A 27683-nucleotide genomic window follows, 5' to 3' on the forward strand; every position below is an offset into this window, starting at 1 on the left:
AAACCTGGGTTTCTCATAAATCCAAATCCAATGTATTTTCCTCTCAACCATGAGGCATATGTGGGTCATGTATGGGCTGCACCAATGGGAGGTATCTGTGATCACAATGATAAGAGCTCAATCAGTAATGAATTGTGCATGTATGTCCACAAGCAATGGAGTAGATTAACTTCTGACTGAAATAAGATGTAAGAACTTTCTTTGATTTCTCAATTATCATGGATTATTAAGAAATTACAATATTTTGTTTTCTTTCTATGTTGCTCATAAAGAATCCTCTTATATTTACATTACATACAAATAGAGCTGCTCCATGAAAGTATGTATAAACTCCTTGAGTGAAGAAGCTTTGGCTGCAAAGTGACAACTACAAAAAACATCATAGGCCACGATTTCACTTGTTGACACATTGAACAAACATCTTACAGTTACATTTGATTTATCCATTATTGCTGGAAATTAAGAAATTCCACATAACTTTTACATATAACTCTAAATTTACCCATTTCAAGGGTAAAGGCCAAAACTTTTTTTAAGAAATCTTTTCCAAAATGTAACTTTCCAAAATGACCTCTTAAGCATGGAACATTAAATAGAATTTAATTTTGCCTGATGACTAAGGAACATATATGATTATTTATCTATTATAAATTTAATTTTTTCAATTAACAAAATTTATTTTCTCTCTTTCCAATCCCTCGCTGCAGGGGAAAACAAGAAAAACAAAATCCTACTAAAAATAATATGCAAAGTCAAGGAAAACAAATTTCCCCATTAACAATGTCCAAAAAATATCTCATTTACACTAAGTCCATCACTTCTATTCGGAGGTGGTAACATGCTTCACCATCAGCCTTCTGGAATTTGTGTTGGCCATTGCAAGAACATGTATTATGGAACTATGCAACAATATAATTTGTTTGAACTTTAACAATTTTCTGTTTCCTTTCTCAATGTCAGGCTATCACGCTTCCATTTCTGCTGTCATGGTGTCTGCCACTAACGGTGCCTCTCCACCATTTGCTACTTTTAGTATGCTGTAGGTTACAAAAATAATTCATCAGACAGACTTGTTATAAATTGTTAAATATGACTCAGGGAGAGAGCCAAAGGCAGAGCTCCAACCAATAAATGATGATGCAACAGTAGACTTTGAAGTCTTATCTAAATGATATCTAAGCCAATTGCCCTAGCCATACTCCCTCTTTCATACTCAAAAACATGTTCAGGTCTCCTTTGACCTAAGGCAGCCTTCCACTGATCTGGATATTGTCAAGTTATCCTCTCTCCTCTCTATCAATATTGTATTTGTTCTTCATTTTAGAAGAGGACCATGACCATCAGGAAAATGATAACGTGACTTGCAGTTGACTTTGATTTGAGAGAGGGAGTTGTGCAAGGTCACCAGCCGCACTTTCTCCTCCGGAGCCATCTAGATATTCATCAGGATGACTGGAGATGGCCCAGGATGCAATGGGAGACTCTGGCCCTTTTAGGCTAAGGCCTTTTCAGCTTCTCACTTTCAGTGAGGTAATGCCCATTCGGTGAATAGATCTCTTTGAGAAGTGAGTCAAGGGATGGCTGTTTTAATTTAAAAAAAAGAAAATCTGAACTGGGAGGGGAGGACCCTCTGGGTTGTTGGTGAAAAGAGAAACAGTTACTATTGACATTCACTCAGAGCCAGAAGGTCCTAAAATATAGCCATTAAATGGAGCTTAGGCAGGGACCTATTGTGGTCCCATCTATGAGCTCCAGAGTGAAATGAGTTTAAGGTTTGAAAGTGCCATCCCTTGAATCACTTCCTTACCAAGAAGGTTATTCCTTGGCCTCTCCCCAATTTGTCACATTTCATCAAATTATCTGTTTCCATGACATTTCTCCTCTATTAAATCCATTAAGAACGGGGCCTGGGTCATTATTTATCTTTGTATTCAGAGTCCTTAGGACAGTGCTTTTACTCAAGGGAGGTCTTAATATAAACATACATATGCATGTACATTTATATGTATGTTATGTGTATTTATATATTTTTGCTAAATTGTAGTTAAGATTCCCAGTGCAGAGAAACACCGCTTCTGGCTTTATCACTCTACCCACCTCCCCAAGTAGATGTAGTAGAAATGATTTCAACTCAGTATGGGTTTGAATTATTTATCTTCCAGTCGATTTATCTCTCTGGACTTCAACTCCCCTATCTATAAAATGAGAGGGGTGGATTAATTAATCCCAAAGGCTCCTTCAAGCTCTAGTCCTACAATTCTATACCTTTGCATCTTAAGAATTCCCACTGAAGACAACAGCACAGTTGGTTGCCACTATTTCATCATTAGCCAGAAGAATAAATACCAGCAAGCTTCTTGGTAGCCCCTAATCAACCATTTATACTCTTAGCTTCTTAACCATACTATCTAAAACTGTATTCTGAGGAAGCTTGCCCAAGAATTAAAACACATACCAATACAGGACAAGGGTTTTGTGACAATTACTTTGGGTACTCAGGTATCTTTTATGCTTAAGCTTTAGATTATGTTCTAAAAGGATGAGGTGGCTCAAAGTCAGACCCTCAAATAAGTGGGATTTTACTATATCTTCTTTCAGGGACCACTTTAAACAATGACAAATAGCTAAATCCATATTATATAAAAGATGGGGAGAGACCTTGTCCCTGTAAAGTCAAATTTAAATACGAAAGGGAGCTATGAAGAGTTAGGAATACAGTCCATGCCAGGAAATCTGCCTAAATATCAGACACAAAGTGAATAATGAAGTGAAGAAGGAAACAATTGGTGAGAAACCAGATATGCTCCTATTGCTTATAACACTGAAGCCAGGTTTCCATTGACTTTCATTTAAAATGTGTCCTTGTCTTGAAATGCTGGCAGATTTGAAAAGGTTTTTGTTTGGTTTGGAGGGGAAAAAAGGGCTACTGCCAGCTTTGCCACTTGTTTTTTTTTCTTAACTACTAAGCTGTTAAAAAAAATACAAAAACCCTACCATTTTTTTAAACAGATTATTTTGTGCTATTAAAAAAAATCTGGAATTTTTTATTGCACATACAAACTGATATAATCACCCTAGCCCAGTGATCCCTGCAGATGCCTTAAAGTTACCCAATTCTAAGATCTAAATATACTGATTGCCTTTTCCTCAGTCTTTCTGAATGACCTCTGGAATGTCCTCCTTGTTCTTTATCCATTTCTGACAGGTTATGGCCAGCAGTGGCAAACATCAGATAACTCAGTGATTTAGAAAGACAATGAAGCTTTTTGGAGTTGTCCCTTTAACCATTTGTCCTCCTCCAGAAATGGTCCAACAGCTGGGCTTGTTTGTTTGTGGTGGGTTTAAGAATGTGAATATATCCATCTAAAAATATCTGTCACTTTGGCAAAAATGTTGCCACCACTGCCATTCCCCACAGAATACAGGATCACAGATTCAGAGTTAGAAGGCACCCTAAAGGTTAGCTAGTCCAACCTCCTCATTTTCTAATTAAGAAAACTGAGGCTCATAGAGATTAAACTATTTCTCTACAGGAATACAGAGGCTAAGTGGTAAAGGCAGAATCTGAACCCAGGTTCCCTGATTCCAAATCCAGTATTCTTTCCATTAATGCTGGCTTCTCCTTTATGTGTAAGAGCATCTCATAAATATTTCAACACAAAGAAAAAGAAAAATCTACATGAATCTGGCATTACTTCTTTTTCAAGTTACTAATTTTATCAGCAATGAGCTTTTCATCTGAAGTCATATAACTTGGAAGGGGCAAGTGTGAAAATCACTGAATATTAATCAAAGATCATCTAATGATTTCTAACACCTCTTTTTTCCCTGTAACTATTGCAACAATGGTCAAAGGATGGAAGCAGAGCCATGGATATAGGTGGCACAAAACTTTTAAAAGAGGAAACTATCCTGTAAGCTCAGAGATAAGGTCTTTCTATTAGGTTCTTAAGCTAAAAATAAACTCCAACAGAAAAACATATTTGGCTAACTGATAATTTTGCCTTTATTGAGGAAGCAGAAATAAAAGTTTACAATGCACACATTGTGCTTTCAATATCTCTAATCTTACCCAATAGGGCCTTTTCTAATCATTGTTAATGGCCAGAAAACCTGGTACAAAAAAAAAAATCACATTCCATGAATTAGCAAGTAAGATAACAGGAATTACAGTTTGTTGTAGAACGTATTTGGCTAATTTTCTTTCCTAAAGCAAAACAAAACAACTGTAGCTTGACTGTAATTATTTAACTGTTTAATGAACAATTATACTATAAACTAAAATAATAAATGGAATAATTTTTAATAATGATACATTTCCATTTCTCAAAAACAAGTCTTTAGAAATGCATTAAAATTGGTCAAAAAGTGTTCATAATTGCTAATAAGAACCAGAATAAAGACTTTTCTGTTTCTAACTATAAAAATGAGATTACTGTTTTGCCTTTTTCATATGAAGATACTGCTAGCTATAACTATAGTTATTGAATTCAAGTCTCATCTCACCTCCAGGGATAAGTATACTACTTACAAATATATTTTTATGATAAAGAAGTAGAATTGCGAGTGAGAATGAAAGATAAAGAATTATCCCCACTAATGTATCTAACTTTGTATATGCTTTGGGTATGAACAGAGCCCGAAAAGAACACCACAGAGGCTGTAATCACATGCCTCCCTAATTCCACTCAAAATCTCTCTTGACCCTCTCACATCTGTTCTACAACTCTATGTAAAGGAACATGCTCAAGCCTATTCCGACAAAGCAAAGGGTAAGAGTGGTAGTCTGAAAAACCTCGTTTGAGTGAAAAAGGAAGTGGGAAGTTATCTGCCCAGCCATTCTTGGAACAGGCTTTCTCTACTCTAGATAAGCTTTATCCTCCCTGCCCTGTACCTCCATCCTGCTCACTTTGAACCTGGGTACTGGGTCCAGAAGTGCTTCTCACATGATCATCTTTCCCTTTTTGTCTTCCTATTGTGGCCTGAATATGATTTCAACCAAAGCCCAGACTGCCACGATGGTTACCCTGAGGTATATAGTCCATCCAAAAATCTGTCTGTATCCCCTCTCTCTCCAGTGACTATGACACAGATTTATTCTGGTTTTATATCCTCCTCAATGCCAGCTTTTTCCTTTCTCCTTCCTACCCACTATTCTTAACGTTTACTCCGATTCCCCATGACCCTCCTCCCCCCTGAAAAAGTATCAAATGATAGGCCTATCATTTTTAGTATCACTGGGCAGCTGAGTTACACAGTAGATAAAATAATGGACTTGAAGTCAGGAAGAGCTGAGTTTGAGTCCTGCCATAACTGTGTGACCTTCACCAAGTCCCTTAAATTTAAAGTCTCTGTGCCTCAACTGAAAAATGGGGATACTAACAAAACCTACCTTACTGTGTTGTTGTAAGGAACAAATGAGATAACATGGATAAAGTACTTCGCCAACCTTAAAGCACTGCATCAGTGCTGGGTATCATTAAACAATTTGTTTATTCTGTGGACATGTCTAAGACCAGCCCCCAAAAGCAGATACAATGAAGTAGCACTTAAGGAAAGTTACTTCTCTGTTCTATCCTTAAGAAAAACTGAGCTGAGGCTGTCAAGGGAAGCTAAGGGCAATAAAAAAAGGTGTGAGTTTTGTTTGTTAAGTTATATTGGGAGCAAAAGGACTATTGTGGGTGGACCAAGGAGAACTAAGAAAGAACAGGCAGAGTCAATCATTTCTTATTTTGCTTCGATTTTCTCTGACAAGGACAATGCCCTGGAAATGACAAAAATGATGAACAAGGCATGGTTAACCATGATAAGTAAGGAAATAGTGAAAGAACACATAGTGTGATGGATTCAAGTCACTTGACCTAGAAGAACTACATTCTCAGGTTCCAAGAGACCTAAAGGCATGATTAAGGATCCACTGTCAGTGACAGCTGAAAAAAAAAATCACAAAAAATCAGAGAGATGACTTAAAATTGGAGAAAAGCAAATCACATTACTTTTTGGAAAATCAGGAAAACCACAGCTGCAAAGCTATAGGGTAGCAGGCTTGCTTCAAGTGACAGGAAAGTACTAGAAAGGACTAAATATCTAGAAAAGGAAGGGGTGAGGACAAAGAACCAAACAAGGCTTTATCAAAAATAGGTCATACCATGGGAAGCTATATGAAGCTGTGGGTAGAGCAACCACCCTGGAGTCCAGAGGAGCCAAGTTCAAATCCTATCTCAGACACTTGACACTAGTTGTGTGACCCTGGGCAAGTCAACCCCAAAGGCTTTGTGCCAAAAAAAAAAAAAAATAGGTCATGCCAGATTAACTTCATTTCCTTTTTTGGCAACATTACTAAACTAGCAGGTAAGGGGAATGCTATGGATATACCAGGTGTCCCAAAAGTCTTGGTGTAGTTTTCAAACTACTAAAACTTAAAATTACATTGAAGTTTTGGGGACACCCTATATTTTAGCTAAATTTTAACAAAGTTCTTTATTAAGTATCTCTTCCTTACCAGGCAGAGAAGACTAAACATTAATACAGTTAGGTGGGTTCAGAAGTGACTAGAGAGCCAGATTCCAAGAATGTGCAATGACTAGAGCACTGGGCCTAGAATCTGGAAGACCTGCGTTCAAAGCTGACCCCAGGCACTTAATACTATGTGATCCTATGCAAGTCATTTAACCTCTAATCGCCTCAGTTGTTTTCAGCTATAAAATGTAAATATTAACAGTACCTCACAAAGATGCGGTGAGGATCACTGAAGTTAACGTTTGTAAAGCACCTAACACAATGCCTCGCACACAGTAGGCATTACAAACATGCTGTGAGGATCACTGAAGTTAACATTTGTAAAGCACCTAACACAATGCCTCGCACAGAGTAGGCATTACAATGCCTCGCACAGAGTAGGCATTACAAAGATGCTGTGAGGATCACTGAAGTTAACATTTGTAAAGCACCTAACACAATGCCTCGCACACAGTAGGCATTACAATGCCTCGCACATAGTAGGCATTACAAAGATGCTTATTCCCTTTCCTCCTTAATAGCTTGATATCAATGTTGCAGGAGGATAGCAGTGAATACCCCAGGGATCTATGAATGGCCATGTGCTTGTTCAACATTTTTATCAATGACCTCATCAAGGCAGAGATGGCATATTCATCACATCTGCAAATGTCATAGGCTGGGAAGGACAGCTAACACTTAAAATGGCTGTCAGTATCTAAAAGAATCTACAATGACCTCATCAAGGCAGAGATGGCATATTCATCACATCTGCAAATGTCATAGGCTGGGAAGGACAGCTAACACTTAAAATGGCTGTCAGTATCTAAAAGAATCTACAGTCTATCAGGGGTGGGAAACCTGCAGCCTCGAGGCCACATGTGGCCTTCTAGGTCCTCAAGTACAGCCCTTGGACTGACTCTAAACTCCACAGAACAAATCCTCTTAATAAAAAAGATTTGTTCTGTAAAACTTGGACTCAGTTAAAAGGCCACAATGTGGCCTCAAGACCGCAGGTTCCCCACCCCTGAATCACTGGGTTGAATCTCAAAAGATGAAATTAAATAGGAATAAATAATGCTATCTGACACTTGAGTACAGAAAATCTTTGCTAATACAGTATGGGGGAGGCAAGGTTAGACAGCCGTTGTTCTGAGGGGGGGAAAGATTTGAGGGTTTAATTATGTTGAGAGTTTAACAAGTCAGCAGTGTAATATGGAAGCAACAATTGTCACACGATCATGAGGGTGCATCAAGAGAGGAAAGGGCATCCAGGGATAAGGTGTCATCACACTGCATTCAAGTCTAGGCACCTCAACTGAAAAAGGACACTGATAAACTGGAGGGTCAAGAGGAGGACAATGAAGACAGCAAAGGGTCTTGAGACCATGTCATGGGAGAATCAGTTGCAGCAACTGGGCATGTTTAGCTTGGGAAACCAAAAATTAAAGGAAGGATTAGATTTGTTCTGTGTAGGAACAAGATGCAAAGATGTAAATTAAGGTTAGATATCAGGAAAAAACTTCCTGATAATTAGAGCTACCCCAAAATGGAATGAATTGTCTCGGGCAACAGTGGTTTCCTGATGCTTGGAGGTCTTAAAGCACAAGATGACTTACCTTCTGGGTATAGAAAAGTAATGATTCCTTTCAGGAATAGGTACTCAGTAGCCACAGAGTCAGGCCCTTCCATGCTCAAATTCTGTGATTCCATGAAGGGAAAATACTACTGGGGCACAAGTATTAAATTTAGGCAGAAGTCACATTAGGGAGAAAAATAGTTAAGTTCCGTTTTGAACATGGTGATTTTAAGAGGATTACTGGATATCAGTGCAATATTTCTGAAAGGTAACTGGAGATGCATGATGAAGTTCAGTTGAGAGGATGGACATTTGAGAAAGATCAGTATACAGATAATTGAATTCATGGGAGCTGACAAGACCACCAAGGGAAAGAGTATTAAAAAGAAGAGAAGACCAAGGACAGAGTCTTGTGGAACACCCAAGATTATGGGACTGTGGCCTGGATGGAGATTTAGACAAAAAAAAAAAAAAAACCACTGAGAAGCATCAGATAGGTAGGAAGAGAACCCAGGAATGGGTAATGTCATGAAACCCTAGATATTTCTATCTAAGAGAAAATTATGGTCAATAGTGTCGGATGAGGATTGAGAAAGGGTCATTAGATTTAACAATAAAGAGATTATTAGTAACTTTGGAAAGAGCAGTTTTGGTTGAATGATGAAGTTAGAAACCTGGTAGTAGAGTTAAGATGTGAGTGACAGTAAAGGAAATGGAACACCCTATAGTAGATAGACTTGTCAAGGAGTTTTGTTACAAACAGAGGAGAGACATGAGATGACTTATTGGGGATGGATCAAGAGAGGGTTTTTGAAGATGGGAAGACAAGGACATGTTTGTACGCAGAAGAGAAGCAACTGGTATATGAGAAGAGACTGAAAATAAATGAGTCACGATGACAGAGGTGGTAATAGGCAGGAGAAAATGGGTTGGAATGGAAGTAGAAGGCTTTTGCCTTGACAAGGAAAAAAAAGCCACTTCATGTGACATGGGAGTTAAAAAGAAGAGTGACAGAAGGCATCTGAGAGATGTAAGCTGAGTAGAAGGGGAGAAGAGGAAGCTCTCAATATATGGCCTCAATTTTTTTCAGAGAAATAAGGGGAAAGGTTCTTAGTTGAGGAGCAGTAAACGAAGTATATTTAACAAGTCTCTAAAAGTATTCATCTAAGACAAAATATCTAAAGCATCAGTCAGAAGCAAATAGGATTATTCTGGCATGATCTGTTTCTACGTTGGCTCTTTGTGATTACCACTTCATTTTTTCCCATATTTTATTTTTCCTTTTCTTCACTGTTATGTTCCAGAAAATTTTCCAGAAATCAAAGTGAAACCTAGGTTTGAATTCAAGGAACCGGGATCCAAATTTAATTCCGCCACTTAATCTCTTTGGATTTCAGTTTCAGTTAAAAAAAATCAATGAATATAGGTTTATGGTTTGTATATTCTACTCTCTTTTCTTTTGGGGAAGTATTAGGGGATTTGTTCTGCAATCATGTGGCTCAAAGTTCAGCCAAAATGTTACTCAAACAAGATAGGATGCAGAGATTAAACCTATTATCAAAGACATTTTGGAAATTTTGAGATCATGACTTTCCTTATTCTAACAGAACAAGGGGTGAGTGAGTGTGTGCGTGCGTGCGTGCGTGTGTGTGTGTGTGTGTGTGTGTGTGTTTGGAAGTTATTCAAAGATCTCTTTTTAGGGAAACAATACTATTTCTACTCCAAGAAAAGCAATTATATTCCTAGAATAAATGGAATTTCCGCAAGTCATATATTATTTTTTTCAATAATTGACTACAGACAAGCTGCAGGCCAATGTGTATACTGGACTACTCATTACAATATAGTAAAGACCTTGACAACTAATTTTGGTCCCAGAAGACCCCTTTTACAAAATATGGATCCAAAGTACAGTGATTCAATGGTCTGGGATCCCTAAGTATCCTTACCCCTCATACCTTAATGGACAGTGACAAAGACTCGTTACACAGCCAAGCTTCTCAGATTCAGGTAAAATCAAGTCACTATATTTGAAAAAGTAGTTGGCTTATAATTACTTGGGTCTAGGTCAAAACTTTATAGGGCAGAGAATTCTACTAACTTTGTTGTTCCAATCACAAAATACCCTTTACTGAGCAAAGGAATAGTTTCTGCATCTTCTCAAAAGGTGATTCTGAGAGTCACACAGAACTCAGACATGACTTCCTTGAATCTGAAGTGTAGTTTGACATTGTAAACTGCTTTCTCTGCATTATATGTTTGTCTCCATGAGCCAAAAAAAAAAAAAAAAAAGGGAAATGTAGCATTATAGCCATTTCACAGGTGAGAAAATTAGGTACACAAAAGGTAAAGCATTTTGTAAAGCCTTACAAAGAGAGATGGCTATTTTTTTATTGTAATTAAACAGACCCTGTATCCTATTCTGGATTCTTAGGGCCCATTTTTATTCTTTAAAAGGCCATATAATTTTCATTAAGGTTAATTAATATTTTGCATTCAGAAACAGTTTGTTGCAGTTGGCACACTGTGGCTTACTGAGAAGATATAATAACCTTGGTTCCCATCTATTTTCACATGTAACTAGAGTAAGGAGACCTATTTCTCCCCCATTCTTTGAACTTGTATATGCTAGGTTTATGTATATTCTACTATGTTATGTATATATATTTTATATATTCTAGGATTATGATAAAATGTTATTAAAAATTAATTCAAAATAAACTATTTATATCTTTTAAAAATCCCTCTAGAGTAGTCTGAATTAATACTACTTTCTTCTGAAAATAACACTTTTAATGGTGACCTCTTATCTTGTAAAAAAAAAAAGACCTCATCTAAGCTTGATTTGTTTATTATTTACATAGAATCCTCTCATTTTTCTTTGACCTTACTATACAAATTTTCCAACCATGAAATTTCCCTTGATGAATATTACATCCCTTTTTCAATGGAGATGACCTATATCATAATTTCCAAATATTTTTAACATTCCATGGTTGTTGATCTATGGTTCAATAAATTTTACTGAAAACCAAAATCAATATCTGTAAATGCAAATTAATTAAGTATACTGGTTCACTAAGCTAAATTATATATAAGATACTCTTCAAGTTTAAGTGAGTCCAACAAAATGGACTAAAACACTTCTTGGAATCGCTGTGATCTAAATCAGTTCCACCATTCCTACAGTTAGTTACCATTACAATGAAATTATTCTTAATATTAGAATTTCATCTTATTCTTATGGAAATAGAAACTCAAATTTGAGGCAAGAAAACATATCCATTTACAATTACATTTTTATAAATTTCCCATTTGAAATTTATTATAGCACAGTCTCACTCCCTAATTAGCATGTATACAGTTCTACTCTTCTTTAAAGCACCTATTTGATACTCTAACAGTTTCTTTTTAGATATTTCTAAAAACTAAGTCTCTTCTTTTGTCAGTGAGAAGAAATAACTTCTGTGGTTTTGCCCTACTCTCCAGTGCACAATGTTTCTATCAAAAGGTAAATCCTCTTCTTATTAGAGACCTGAACTACAGCAAGGGTGTTAACAGTCTAGATGTCAAGGTCCTGGCAGAAACGTAAAGAATTCTTCTGCAGTGCCTGTTCAAACACTGTCTGTCTTAGATCAATGACTAATTCCCTTTTTCTACCTCAGAAGCATAACCTGTTCAGTAATTCAAATGACATGCTATTGAAAATGTTCAGGTACTCAAGCTCTGACTATATGTAATATTTGGAGGCTATTGACCAGTTTACATGTAACTCAAAGTTTGCTTTCTTCAAATAAAATGAAAAGCATTGTATTCCTAGAATTTTCACTTACAACTAATGAATTTCACATTTCTTTCATAAATACTCCTGCAAAGAACATTGCTTGTAAAATGATCTTACACCAAGGGAGGAATTTCATAATTGAGCATTCTCAGATTAACTACAAGCCCTAGAACTTTTAAATAAGTGTCATATGCCAGTTTCATAGCAATAATGTCATAGTAAATGGTTACCTAAATGAATATATTTATAGCCTTTTTTTAAAGGGCTGCATATAGCTGTTTTCACATTAAATTAATGAAACATCTTTTGTAAATTAGTTCAATCCAGAAGTTTAAGGTCTTGAAGTTTACTGAAGATCAGATTTATCTCTAAAGCCACTTACATGCAAGGAAGTAAATTCACAGTTTGTTCACTGAGCTGAAAAACAATGAATTCAAACTCAACTAATGACAAACTTGCTATTTCTGACTAGATTAGATCACTTTTAATAAACAACGTTGTTTTTCCAATTCATTCCATTCAACATTACTAAATGACTACTATGAACAAGTCAAACCTTGATCCAAACATTTCTTCTTATATATGACCTCTGTATAAACATAAAGGAAATAAAGAATACAAAAAATTATTTGGACAAGTTTATGTTTACTAAACATAAGAATACCAGAACTTGGTGGCAGAGAGATTGTATCTCAAACTGAAGGCACAAAAGTTACAAAGATGACCAGAGAAGGACTTAGGAGATAGCCTTGAATGAATCTGTTATTATGACTTTTCTTGTTGATTATGTCCATTCCTCCTGATTGTTTTTTTCACTTTGATCCCCAAATACAATCATTATTTTATATCATCATTTCTATAATATCAAAACATCCATTAATGCAGAAGAAAAATGTTACAATGTTGGTCTTCTTCAAAACACCATGGAAATTCTGACACATCTCCATCCTTTTGTGTGAAGTAATAACTACATCAAGAAACTCTCAGGAAAGAAAAAACACATATGCTGCATATAGAATAGAGATATGTTTATATCAGAAATGAAAAATGTATGTTTTGACATAATCCTATTTTTCCCTCTCTTTTGAGAATGAAAAAAAAATTTCCCTGCTTTTTTTTTGGAGGGGAACCAAATAAACAGCTACCAAAGGTCTCTAGGGCTTTAAAAGCATCAATGGAATGTACTTTGTCCCTGTCAGACAAAGGGTTAAATTATAGGGTAAACTGGCTAGGATAATCAGACAAGTCTAGCAACTCTTTTCCTCCTTATCTCCCCTTATATTTTTTCTCTCTCTCTCCCTCTCCCTCTCCCTCTCTCCTTGGCAAATTGTTAACAATACTAAATGCCACTGAGGGGGAACAAGAAAAAGTTCCATGCACACCAACTGAATAGTTGGAGCAATAAACTGGGACTGCATACTTCTCTAAGGATTAACCTTGCTTAAACATTAACCTAAAAATAAAACTATCAATGGAAAGGGAATGGGGAAGATAATCGGAAACAGATACAATTGAATATGGTAAATGAAAAACTGAAGGATTTTTAAAATTATCCTTACCCCTCCATACTGCTTTTCTTATCAAAATAGTGATTATATAATCAGACAAATGCTCTACCAACGTTCTCCACAAAATAATGCTAAGATACAAATATTTAACTGGAACTTTTGATCACCTAGGGCAAACTGTAAAACTTCTTTCCTCCAACACACCTTCTACAGACCATGCCTCCTTGCACACTGAGGTTTTGATTGTTTTCTGTGGCTTTTTTGTTCAGACCTTTGATTTCACTGGGATACTGAAGGGAGCATACAGAATGGAAATTCCCTCTGTAGACTAGCAACTCATCTGTAACGATAAGAGTCTGCTCAGAGTTGTTTGGACCACTTGAACTTCTGTCAGAGGTAAAACCTGATTGAATTCCAGGCTGCCTCCAGACACTACACTGCAGAGCCTCTTTTATATATATGAATCATTTGTTCAATAGGCATTGAAAAAAACTGTGAAAAATGCTCTGACGAATCTAATTTACCTCACCTGCATATACCTTCCCCATCATAATTTTATTGCTCCTATGGAACTACCAAATTATACTGAGGTGGAGGTTGCTATCTATCCTTGGAGAACGCACAAGCATTCAGTCTATCTTCTATCTCTTTTCTCCACTGTTCAAGTATCTTCCTTTCAACCTCACAACTTCTACTCTATTATCACTTTTTCAAAAATTCTGTTAGAACCATCATTGCTCTCTTCTCTCTTTCTTATTTATCCTATTTCCCATAACTTCTCTTACAAGTCTTTAGTTTGGTCCTTAGCTTCGATGCCTTGGGTTTCACAGCCATTTAAAAAATCTGAAATTTCTAGAAGGCTAGTCTTTACATAGTAGAACTTTTTCTGCATTGTGGAAAAATACGATTCTATCCATTTAAAAATTCAGCTGACAGCAGTATCTTTAACACACTAGGAGAAGTAGGGGGAAAACAACAGCATGGATTTAGAGTAATAATCCATATTATCCAGTAATAATCTATATCCAATAATCTAGTACAGTTTTACTATGTGCTTTCAGATAACTTCACTAGGTATTACTTTGAAACGATAATAATAACTGATAGCATCTACTAGCTGGGCAACTAGGTGGAACAGTGGATAAAGTTCCAGGACTGGAGTCAGGAATTCCTGAGTTCAAATTCAATCTCAGATACTTAGCTGCATTCCTGGGCAAGTCACTTAACCCTACTTGCCTCAGTTTTCCCATCTGTAAAATCAGCTGAAGAAGGAAATGGCAAACCACTTTAGTATCTTTACCAAGAACATTCCAAATGTAGTCATGAAGAGTCGGACACAATGGAAACGACTGAACAACGGCATTTACTAGCTCCTTAATCCCTGTAAATATCTTTATATGTGATCTCACTTTATTATATATGATCTCATCTGACTCTCCCAACAACTTTGTGAGGCAGGTGATATTATTATTCCCATTTTACACGTGAGGAAACTGAGGGTCATACAACTAGTAAGTATCTGGGGCAAAATTTATATTCAATACAAATACAAATTTATATTCAATACAAATACAAGATTTATATTCAGTACAATTCAATATTTCACCATCTAACTTTTTACACACACCAGTAGCCAAAATACTTAAAATTCATGAAAACAGAAAACTCACACTTAACTTAATTGCAAATATATAAGGTTTCTAGTCATTCACAACGTATAATGGAATAGGTCTTGAAATCTATTTAAATATTATGGGCCTTGATCCTCCTTAATGCTAGTGCCTTCCATCTGAGACACATTTGCAAGTTGTCTCTGTAAACTACTTAAGAGCAGAGACTATTTTCAGTTGGATTGGGTTGGATTTTTTTTTTCTTTGCATCCCGTGCCCTTAGTACAGTGTCTGGCATGTAGCAGGTACTTAATAAATTCTTGTTTATTTGACATAAATTCAGAAGTTTCAATTTCAGCACAGATTTAATTAGAAACAAAGAGTTCTGAATGACTTTCCTCTTGGCATCAGCAAGATTGATCTTCCATCCTTTTAGTACAGAGACTGAATTATTTTGTATACTAAATAAAGTTTTGTCTCATTACAATAGAATTTTAACCGTGACTGTCCTGCTGAACATCTGTTCCACTTCCTTCAGATCAAATCACAGTTTGATGAAGCTTTGTAGCAACTTGATATAGATTACAGATCAGACTGGCACTTTATATCAATTTTATCAAAGCAGAAAGTTTTCCAGGAAACCACTAATTTGGTAAATGTTCTTAATTCAGGTCAAATGTTAAATACTATTCATAGCAGAAAAAAATCATACCTGTTTTTCCAATATGGAAAGACATGTAAGAGTAACACACATACATACATATATGAAACATTTACAATCGTAGGTATGTGACAACTGATTATATATTACAGAACTTTTTTTTAAAAAGGCAACTCACATTTCTCTAACGCTAAGATTTACAACTGAATGCCTACCTTCCTCACAACAACTCTACCAACCATAAATTCACTAATTAAAGCTGAAAGGGATCTTAGTGGTCACTTAATCCAATCCTTATTCTACAGATACCCTCAGAGGAGTTAAGTGACTTGTCCAAGACTACATGTACAATAAGTAGCAGACATGGAATTTTAATCTAGATTATCTTCCCACTTTTAAAGATGAGGCAAATGATGTCTAGAGAGGTTATGGGACATGTTCAGACTCACACCTCAAATAAATGTCTTAGCCAATAGTCAAAACTCGTCTTTATTTTTTTTTTTTTAACCATGAAATTAGTGTTCTTTTCTACTATACCACAGACTCCCAGATAAGATACTAGCAGCATAAAGAAGGGACTAGTATAACAGAAAAAAATTAGCATCCTTGACTGAGACCTGGAAGTGATTTTACAGATTATACAGTTCAACCCCAATAATTTTATGGATTAGTAAACACATGCTTAGCCAAAATGTAAATGTAAGGGCTAGCAGGCACTCTGATTTCAAATTCAGTACTCTCTTCACTATAAGTTATAACCTCTGTCTAAAAGAGGATAGGAAACAAACTTACTTTCTCTCCCCAACTAAAGCACAAGAGTGGAAAATAGACACAGAAGGGAAAGTGATTCAAGTGAGGCCAGTTTCTTCCCATCTGAAATAACAACTGTCTATAAAAATGTTTCTGTCTTTCTAAGGCTGGCCTTAATGAAGTAAGCAAATTAATTTTTTTTTTCCTAACTGAAAGTATTCAACTTATTCCTAGGAAGGGATCCTCTTAAAAAAAATTCTACATATGTATCAAAACAGATATAAATGCGCCAATAAACACAGGTATATAATGCCATGAAGCAGGAAATGGAACAGAAGAATTAGAGCTGTGCTTTGGATGGAGAGAAGAAGTTATTTTTCAGCCAAGAGAGGTACTTAGTATGTAGAGGTCCTGCCCACATACACTCAACAAGGTAAAGGTTAAATGACAATTCCAGGAAAGACAGATAATAAATAATGCCAATCCAAGAAACAAGGCAAGGACTGGCAACTGGTGGCACCTAACTTCCTTCAGTGCTTTGGCCCAAGAAACAAGCAAAGAGCCAGTAGGAAATGCCAGGCAGGGCTGAGCCCCAGGATTTCTAAGGCAAACAGGCATGAAGGGAGGAAACAGCCCAAGGTACTTTGAAAGGCCCTACAAGTATCCTGCAGAAAATGAAGTTGGAGCGGGGGATGGGAGGAGAGCACTCAAGGAGGAAAAGATAGAACACTCCCATGACGTGGGAAAAGGATGCTGCCCATGGAGCTTCATGGTCTCTTTAAGCTACATAGGAGAAGAGTAAAATCCAGAGAATCTTAAGATGTCCAGTTCTGAGCCGGAAGTCATGGCCTTGCCATCAGCTGCTGAATAATACCTACATAAAGAATAGGAACCCAGGGGCAATAACCCCCACTCTTACATCAGCCTAGGAATGAACTGCTTTTTCAACTCGCCTGCAACAATAAATAGTGGGAATAATGGCGGCGTGGCTTAAACTGCAGCTGCCACTATCATTCCTTGCCTTGCATTCATCTAATTTCTAATCTCTTCAGAATCAGCAGTAGGAAGAGGGTAGGAAGAATGGGAAATGGGAAGAGATCAAACTTTAAGTGGGGGTCTATCCAGTCTGTGATATACAGGAGGTAGAGTACAAAAGAGTCTCTTATTTACACCATAATGTCCACACTTCACAACAAGACCAGTCCTCTCCCTATCCATATAGTGGTCTTATGCAAAATGAACATTTCAGAGGCTAGACTAAACATAGATCTGTTCTATGTAGCTGGTGGTTCAGTGAATAGAGGGACAGACTCAGGGTCAGGAAGACCTGAGTTCAAATCCCGATGCAGACACTTACTACCTATTTGCTCCTGAGCAAGACTCCCAAGTTTCATAGCCTCAGTTTCTTCACTTGTAAAACAAATAAGAGCACCTATCTTCTTAGCAGACCAAATAAGATGTGCACACTTACAAAGGTACTCTGCGAACCTTAAAGCTCTATGTAAATATTAGTCATTATTCATAACACAAAGAACCAAAGTTCCAATTTCATCCAGAATATAAATGGTTCGTGTTTAATAAATACTTACTGAATTGTTAAATTAAATCCAGAGGCTCAGATAGGAAGGTAGGAATTAATGAGGTGGACTAAGAGGTTGGATTCACAGTTCCATTAACAGACCCTACTTGAGTATTGATGAACAGAAAGCTAAGAAATTAATAATCAATAACACCAAACTAAATAAGGTACTAAGTTCTTGGCCTACATCTCTTTAAACCTTTAACTAGGTCAAGTGAGAATTGGTAACCTATAACTCACATCACCTAGTATAGTCACTGGTCCATAGCAGACACTCAAATGTGATGATCTACACCTATCAAGGTAAGTCATGCTGTCTGGCATTATAAAAATATCTGTGTCTTTAGTGTTTATATCTCTACCTCCTGGCACACAGCAAGTGTTTAATAAATGATCGGTGATGAACTGATCCTTTTTCCCCTAATTGTTAAAGATTCTATTTTTTAAACACCCTTTAGCTCTAACAGTACTTTTAAATTAATTTTCTATTTGTCTTACAGTAACAAATATTACATATGCTTGCTGTTCTGCGTCAAAAGAAAAACAACTCGGCTACATAGCACATTCTTGTCCAGAAAACAATAAGGATTTGTTCATCTGGTTTTAAAATTTACAAAACCTAGCATTATGCATTTACTCTGAGTGAAATGGAAAGCAATCAAATTCACTCTGCATTTTCCTAATGTTACCAAAACAACCATATTCATCTTTGGTAGTCTATCAAGGGATTAATTTTCCTTAGATAAGCTGAAGGCCTTATATAAGACTGCAGACATTTGACCCTTGGGAAATAATCATGGGAAAGTTTTCTCTCCCACTCTGAGAGTTTGTTTTTAGCATAACAGATGGGCGAAAAAGTTCCATTAAAAAAAACCACAGAAAAGTCCAATAGCAACAATGAAAATACATCTTTGGCTACTTCCCAGAGCTCATAAAAAACAGCACAAAAGTATTTAAAATTTCCAATGTATATATACAGCGTATCCTGATATACAGTCGTCCTTGAAAAGTCAGTTAGTCCATCCCCTGACACTAGGTAGAACTGACTGTCACTAACCCAGTTTGCTGGATTAGAGGTTATCTTTCCCTAAAGATTTCAACATAGCCCTCCATATAGCGGTATACCTTGTTTTACGTAATTGATGCCCTCTTGAACATGTATATAAATCTTTCTTTTAATCAAAATATTATTTTTAATCCATTTTAAAATCCAAGAATTCCACATTTTAAAAAACCCAACAATAAATCATTTTGTAAAGCATACTCCTGCAGAGACTACCTGACAAATGGTCTTTGCAGGTTTGGCAGCCCCTCCCTTCTTAGCAACCACAGCTGAAAACCTCAAAAAGAAAGTTCTTATCACCAAATAGTTCAACATCAGAAATATTTTTAATCAACACTAACGAATATTTACTCTGAACTACCTTGCTAAGAATCATTGGGCTTTCCCATCGGTCCTATAGGTGAAACCTTCTACATGCATTCTCTCTTCCTATTAGAATAGGAGCTCCTTGGGAGCAGGGGTTGTCTCTACTCTGCCTCGACAGCATTTAGCGCATTAAGTGAACACTAAATAAATGCTTTTTTCATTCATTCATTCATCACTACACAATGTAGTTTATATGTTTGGCCATGTCTTATTTAACCAAGGCACATATGTACTTTAAGAATATGTGCAACAGTAAGCATTCTTCTAAGCTTCTCTCTTCTTAACTAATTTATTCATTTACCCTTTTCTGACTTTCTGAGAGCAAAGAACATTCACAGGCTCAGTAGAGACTATTCAGGCTACAATAGGGTCAACAGATTCTGTTGACTACCTAAATAAAACATTTTACTTAAATGAGGATGTTTTCCAGATCAACATAGGAAACAGCATTATCAACCACACCTGGTGCTACAAACATAAGAAAAGCCCTAACACTGTTATTCATTATTCCATAACTCATTCAGAGGAAATAACTAATTCAAATGTTATACTTTATGGATTGCACAATTTTTCCTACGAACTCATTTTACAAGTAGGAAGTCTGTGGGAATTACATTAGCAATTTAATTCAACACTCTCTGGTAATCCAAATTTTTACTTTAAAAAAAAAGCGTATTACAAATAAGATTTTAAAGTCATGACACTAAGTCCCAGTAATTGGTTATATACTGTCATATGTGGTACATGTTTTACTTTAAAGAAAATTTTAATTGGTGTATTTAAATTTTATAAAAATCCACTAAATTAATTTAAATCCCCAAAGACTCTAAACTCCACATAAAAATTAACAATTATTTTAAATCCTGTTTCATTTTGTCTCTAGATTCCATTTCCTAGCATTGTGTCTGGCACATATTAAGGGCTAAGTAAGTGCTTGATATTTGATTGAAATCCATGGCTACCTACAGAAACACGTCAAACAGCTGCTCTTGTAGAGCTAAAGGTATTCTTTGGACACTTACTGCACTCTTAAAAAATAAAAATAAAACAGTATTGAGAGGGTATGCTACAGTTGCCCACTGAAAAGAGTGACTAGGTGGTTGTTCAACCTTCCTTCCAAGGCTTTATCACCATCTCAATTAGTGACATCTATCTAACAAATCACTAGGTTTCTAAGCCCATCTAAGCTCTGAAGACCTCAGTACTACTAGTAAAGCACTATGGGACAGATAGGAGTCCTGCTGTCTAATTCAAGGTAAGATGAGAAGTAAAAGTCTACCAGGTTTTTCAGTTTTGGAACTTCAGAAAAACTACAGTTTCCTTTGAAAAAGTAATTTAGAAACAAAATATTAGAGGTTCTTAATTCTACAGAAAATACATTTCTTCCAATGTCAGAAATGTTAAATCTTCCTTAGGAATAAAGCACCCCTCCAAAAAACCCACAAAACTGATTGGATGTAAAGCAAAAACAAAACCAGTTATTAGAAGCAAGCAAGGTATGGAAGGTGACTTCAGGAATAAGCTCTCCTTCCACGCAACTAATGGCACTATAATAAGTAGTAAATTAAGGGACTTGAGCAACACTAAGAAACAAATTATCAAAATGAAGCACAATCCCCAATTCTGACAAAATACAGTTTAGGGGATTACTATCTATTTACTTTGCTCTAATCTCCAAAACGGGTTTACTCTGTGCAAAGAGTGCAAATTTGCAAAGCAAAATGGGAACAAACGCAAAAAGATTTATGATCATTCACTTCTAGGTCACCAATATAGATTAAATCAGTCAGTATGCTATGCTAAACTGTTAGTTTCAGGTAATAAAAGTATTGAGGTTTTGGAGAATTTAAATGGTTAACTACTCCAGCTGCTAATAAACAAGCCTTTCTTGTGCATAAATACAACTAAAAACTAATACTTTCTTCATTAGTCTAGTATAATTACTTTCTTTACCTTATTTCCTCTACTCTTCATATATATATAATATATACATATATATATATGTAACATGTCAAATCATTTTTCTACGATTATATTCAGTCTGGTGTGGCCCTTAATGTACTTTATCTCCAGACCCTATTCTGCAACCAAACTGAACAATTTGTGCATTTTCTGTCCTGTGTAGCTTTTGTTCTCACCACATGGAATGACCCATTTCTGCCAAAATTTATGGTTACTAGCCCTGCTGAAATGTTAACCCCTAAACAATAAAAGTCATTTTTCCTTCTTGTCCTCTCCTCCACAAGTCAGCACATACTACGCACTCTGGTATATTGAAAAGACCATTAAATTTGGTTCTGCTACTTACTAGGTAGCTAAGTGGTCAATAAATAGTATTGGACCTAGAATCAGAAAGAATTCAAATCTGGCTTCAGACACTTACTAGCTGTGTAACTCTGAGCAAGTCATTTAACCATTGCCTCAGTTTCCCCAACTATTAAATGAGCTACTGAGCACAGTGCCTGGCAGTTGGTAGGTATTTAATAAATGTTTATTTCCATCACTCCTGCTAGCTGTATGATTCTGAGCAAATCACTTAATTTTCTAAGCCTCAGATCTCTCACCTGTAAAATGGATATAATAATACTTGTATTATGTACAATAACTGTTATGGTATGAAAAGTACTTTGTAAACTCAGAAGTGATATGTAACTCTCTACCACTAGTATAATTCAGCAGCAAACATTTCTCAAGTACCTACTAGATTGAAGGCAGTATGCTAGATATCAGAGATACAAAGATGAAAAAAATGGTACACGTTCCTGATTTCAAGGAGTTTACAACAGAGGAAATGAGGAGAAGACAAATAATTCCAAGTCAGACTATGAAGCCAAAAATTTTGAGAGATTCAAATTAGCATTACTGAGTGTGGGAAGCAGGAGAGAGACAATGCTAATGACAAATACAGCAAAGGTTCAACAATAGTTCTGGGAAGAAGCCATAGAAGACGATTTCCATAAACAGATGTGAGGAACAAATGCATGGAGACAAGACAGGACAGGATGTAAAGGTGAGAAACAACATGTAGTAGAATGTTTTGCTATTACTGAATTGAAGTTTGTGTATTTTTTTTTTTTTTGCAAATCCATAAAACACCAATTAAATGCTACTTGTTATTATTAATTCTTATATGGCACTTATATTCTTCCTTGGATTATAATTATTTGTCAATATTTTACCTCCCAACTAGACTGTAAACTCTTAAGCCTAGGGATTTAGTCTGGTTCATCTTCAAAGGCTCCTATCTATCCATATTAGCAGACACTTAAATGCTGAAGTGAACAGAAAAATAGGAGGAGAAAAGGAATAGACTGGAAAGTACAACTGTTTGAAAATCTGGCAGTTATCTAGAGCAAAATGAAATAATTAATTCACATACTACACATTTCCTCAATGTAAGCATCACACTAAATATCTTTCAGATTAGTCATATTGTTTTGAGAATTTTCCATGTTTCCCCTATTCAACTGCCAATGTTCACATGGTCAGTGTGATGAATAAACATGCTGCGACTTGCTTCTAAGGAAACTCCTGTCATGTTCCAGGGAAAAATGACTTGTGCATCCATTAAATTAGGGGGGAAAAAACTACAACTTTCATTCACCAGACTCATACTATAAATTTTCCGTAACTTCCCTCTTTTCACCACTTTCTCATTCTCCTTTAGGCATCTCTCTGTAACAGACTAGTTATGAAAAAAAAAAAGTGAAGGGTGGGGTGAGGAAGGAAAACAACTTCTAAAAAGCCCTACACTAGGTAGGCACAGGTAGTATTCTACTTGAGGGACTCAACTAGTGTTCTCGTTATTTGAAAGTTCTTGCCATCTCTAGTAGAACTACCTGTTCTCTGGTCTATTTGCACAAATGCTAAGAACAGTCACCATTTGCATATCTGGTAGGAAAACATTCTTCCCTAAATATTAACTCAACATGTGACGTCCATCCCCTTCCCATCCCTCCTCCAAGCACACGTGGATGCAAAGAAAATTATAGGTATTTTCCGTTTAACTTTGCACTCCGCTGGCCCCAAAGAACAGCCTTCGTTAAGAGCTAGTTAATTGGCACAGGAGGCCGGTTGGCACGCTACACCCACCCACACCCCAACCCCAAATCACTGCACCTTTCCCGAGACGAACAGCAGGCTGCCCCTCACCCCCAATCAATGCCCAGCTGTCAAGCCGTCAGGCAGCTGCCATACCCGAGCCGTCCCAACGCTAGCTCCAAGCCCCTTGCCCCCACCCAGAGTCACCTTGGCGCGGGTCTCCTCCTCCCTGAGCCACTCGGCCGGGCCAAGGAAACTTTTTTTTCCCGGGAGCTCTCTTACAGGTATTGCCCGCTGTTTCTCCAGAGTCCCGACAAGGGCCCTTTGTTGATCTTTACAACCCGCCGGACTCCTCGGTCCCAATCCCTGGCATTCAACCGGGCTTCAAGTTACCAGCGGAGCCCCAGTTTAAAACAAAGAAAAGCTACAAAACCCCACCACCCGCCAGAATCCAGAGAGACCGAGACAAGGAAGAAAAGAAAGTCTTCTCTGAGTCGGTCCCTTGACTGGCCAGTGACTCACCCTGGCACAGCTGGTAGGGCGGTCGTTAGGCTAGGCAGGTAAACGGGTTTAGTTAGGCCTCTCTGAACTCGCCCTTCCCCGAGCAGGGTGGGCGGGTCGGGGCTTACCCGGAGGAGGTGGGGGTAGGCTGGGGCGCTGCCGCCGGGGGTCCCTCGGCGCTCCGGGCTCGGCCGTCCATCGCCCGGCTGCTGGGGGCGCCCGCTCCACTTCCAACTCTGCAGGCTGCTGCGGGCAGTGGGAAAGGCAAGCTGGGTCAAAGCAGCCCAGGCTGGCCCGAGGCTTACGCGCGGACGGGCACGGGCGCCCGCAGGGCCGTACACCCGCCGCCTTTCTTTCTGCTCCCTTTTCACCTGCAGGGGAAAGCAGCTCCCAGCGCCCCGACTGCAAGGAGCGGTAGCGGCAACTGGGGGCAGGCTCGTTCCCCAGGCTGGAGCCAGCAGCCGCGGGAGGCGGCGCTGCGCCTCCCACCTCGTGGGCTTTACCCTGTGGCCATCAGGCGGCGCGCGGGGAGGCTGGCTGCCGAGCGGCCCAGGCTGGGAGGCGGGCACAGCGGCTGGAGCGGCGGCGGGAGCGGGGCGTTAGTCAGGCGTGCGCACCCCCTCGCTGCCCGGAGCGGGCGCTTCATGCCCTCCGCCACCCTGCAAATCAATAAATAACACTTTTCTCTCTTTGGGGCGGGGGAGCTAGCCGTCGTCGCGTCCCTTTTCCCCAGGGCTCCCGCCGCCTTTTCAAAGACAGACAGAGGTTGCCCTGTTCTTTCCTCAGGCTCCGTCTCCCAGTCTCCCCGGCCCTCCCCTCCCCCTCCGAGGCTGTTCTTTGGGCTCTCCAGCCCAGACTTGACTCGGAGGGGAAAGCCCCAGCTTTCTGCCTAGGGTATGACCACCACCCCCCTTCCGCACCCTCCAGGATGGGCTTCCCCAGGCGCGGAGTGGGCACAGCGCGCTCCTTGGCTTTCCCCGGCTCACCCACCCTGCCCCATGCCCCAAGTTCGGGGCACGGAAAGTCTCCGCCAACTCTTTTGGCTGTGGGTGTCTCCCGGGCAGCTGTGGGAATGTGGGAGGGAGGGAGAGAGAGAAAAGGGGAGGGCGAGCCAAGCTCGGGTGGGGATGCGTACCGAGGAGGAATTTCCTTCTCCCTGGGGCTTCTAAGCCTTTCGGGGTCTGGTGGGAGAAAAGCTTTCATGGAGAGCGGCTCCAGGGCGAAGCGTTCCCATTCCCACCGCTGGGGGAGTCACGGAGCAGCCTCTATCAGCCCCGGAACCCGACAGGTGGGAAGGGAGAGAAGACCTAGCCAGAGGTGGGAAGGGACAGAGAGAGGAGGAGACTGGCCCTGCGCACGTAAGACGAGGCAGGCGCACCTCCTGCTGCTGGTCATTTAGTAGCAAGCCTCCTGACCTTCCTGCCCGGTGTCCCAGCTTTTGGCGAAGTCCTTTGCCCCGACTGCCTGAGACCGGCATAGCTGAGTGTCAGTGTGACCTTTTCCAGTGGTGTTAGAGGTTTTCCTTTCCCCCGTTCCTCCCCATTGGGAGTGGATCCCCAGTTTCTTCCTCAGTTTGTCAGGATGGCAGGACCTGCCTCAACATCTGGGACGAGAGAGAGATGGGAAAGTATAAACCTAATGGGAAAATGCAAAGAAAGATCTTCCAAGTACAAAAGAATTATCCTGCCTTGAAAATTTCAACCATCTTAAAAAAACTTTTAGGAATTTTGCTCTTAGGTTTTTTTTTCATTCAGGACTGTTTTTTCGTTTGCTTCTACCTCTTCACTGCCCCTTTTACGAATAAATCTTAACAGCTGACAGAAGCACACATATCTGGATATCTTTTTTTAATAGAAAAGCTAAGCCATATAATTTTTTAATATGGTGGGCGTGAAAGTTAACTCTCATCAATGAAATTTGACAGCAGCCCTCAGTTTAAAAAAAACAACAGAAAAACAGTTCCCAATGAAGCTGACAAAAATTAAAGATAATAGAGCGAAGAACTGGAATTGGCCCGTAACAACTTAACCGTGATAGATGTCAAGTTTTACAATTGTTATAGTGACACCTGAAAATTAAATTGCTATTTAAAAGCAAAAGCTAATAAACTGATGCTTTGTTAGATCGTCACACCACACGGAAGAGTGAGCCAGCACTGCTGGAGCTTTCCACCCTTTGTGACAACAGTATGTATTTTCTGATAACCATCTATATACACTCCCAATCTGAAGATCTCATAGGAGTGGCTGATTTAAACCCTAGTGTTTGGGAAATACATTTTTTCAGACAGGGATTTTTAAAATCACTGTATTATATTTTCAACCCTAATCAACTTGGTTTTATTTAAATATCTGGGTTTTCTTGTCAAAATCCTTTAGTTCTGCATAAAGAGTAGTAGCATGAATCAGTCATTCCTCCAAATGACTAGTTTATAAAATTGCCTGCATAGACATTGAAACAAATATTGAGTAACAGTGAAACTACTTAAAGTTCCTAACTGTTTCAATCATAAGATCAAGATTAAACATTTAATTAGTTTCTACCTTTAATTTGTGGCATGCTAGTATTATTATAGGCCTTAATGGCCACAAGTGGTAAGACAGACCTGTGTTTCATCTGGAACTTTCATAACTCAAGTAAGAACTTTCTGAGTCATCCAGAGAATCTAGTCTTTTTCTGTACTGAACTACCCCCATTATATTTAGCTTGTAAAATATGACAGTAGCAATCATTGTGTTTTGTATTTTGTTCTCTTTGCATAAAGGTAAAAAAATGATTTTTTAAAAAACCCTGATTTGTATTGAGACAAAGGTTAACCTTAATTGTGGAAAGGCATGAGTTGTGGAATATATATTTTTGAGGAATTGTAGGGTTCTTGTTTTTTTTTCCTCTACTAAAGGCCTGCTCAGATATTACTTTTGTGGAGGAGGTTCTCAAAGGTTATGCCAATGGAACACAGGCTGTGGCAAATCCTTCCAAGCTGTAGAGGCTCTGTATTCTGGTGAGTGATAGAGTATGGCACAATTGTTAAAAGAAGAGGCTAGTCATGTTCATGGAGGTCTATCACTCCCTTGACTGTAGCTTGAGTGAATTTTTTGGCCATAGTCTGTCTCAAAAACCATCTGCCTAGGTCATAAGAAAGGTTTCCATCTCCTTTCATGGAGGGAATGTTCACACCTAGGAAATTATGTCTCCTGAAAGTATTCAGTACTCACTTTTGTTACTTTCAATTACGTAGGGCTAAGTATTTCTTGGCAGCATAAGAAAGTGGATAGAGAGCTGACCTTAGAGCTAGGAAGTCCAAGGTCTGACAAATAAGTGACCTAGGTTACTTTCAAACTGTAAATTACAAAGTACTAAGAAGAGATCTCATACTAAGTGAGGTGTTCCTTAGCCAAAAGTAATTAAGGCCTGGAAATTGAGTTTTTTCTACTATCTCTAAATTCTCCCTGAATTTCCTCTGGGAGTTCTGTTAGCCAACACAATCAAAGATTCAGATGTTTTAAATAAAAGACCTTGGGAGACTGTCCAAATGAACTGATAAGAACAATTTATAGTTACCTCCTCAATTATATTAAAAAGTACTTGGTGATAGTTTGTTCTCATATAATTCAAGCAACTTCTAGAAATTATTTTCCCTATAGCCTAAAGTTAAACATCAACAGAATCCATGTCTAAATTATTTTTTTAATTCCAAATTGATAGATACTGCAATAATAGAAGTTTTATTATTCAACTTAATA

General features: G+C 38.2%; 1 protein-coding gene across 6 annotated transcripts in view; it reads right to left on the reverse strand.

Moving 5' to 3' along the window:
* Window positions 1-25326, reverse strand: part of COBLL1 (cordon-bleu WH2 repeat protein like 1) — a 179299-nt gene extending 153973 nt beyond the window's left edge. The window contains exons 1-2 of one of the 6 annotated variants that reach the window (XM_072612175.1): window positions 25076-25277; window positions 24069-24186 (exon numbers count right to left, since the gene is read on the reverse strand). In XM_072612175.1, coding sequence (XP_072468276.1) covers window positions 24069-24139 — 71 coding nt within the window. In that variant the 5' untranslated portion in view covers window positions 24140-24186; window positions 25076-25277. Of the gene's footprint in view, window positions 1-23646; window positions 24046-24068; window positions 24187-24930; window positions 25009-25075 lie in introns of those variants that run through there. The other 5 variants (XM_072612176.1, XM_072612173.1, XM_072612172.1 and 2 more) reach the window with 5 other exon arrangements.
* Between the last annotated feature and the right edge of the window lie 2357 nt (window positions 25327-27683).

The sequence above is a fragment of the Notamacropus eugenii genome, chromosome 5 (genome assembly GCF_028372415.1).
Source record: "Notamacropus eugenii isolate mMacEug1 chromosome 5, mMacEug1.pri_v2, whole genome shotgun sequence".
In the NCBI taxonomy this organism is placed as follows: Eukaryota; Metazoa; Chordata; class Mammalia; order Diprotodontia; family Macropodidae; genus Notamacropus; species Notamacropus eugenii.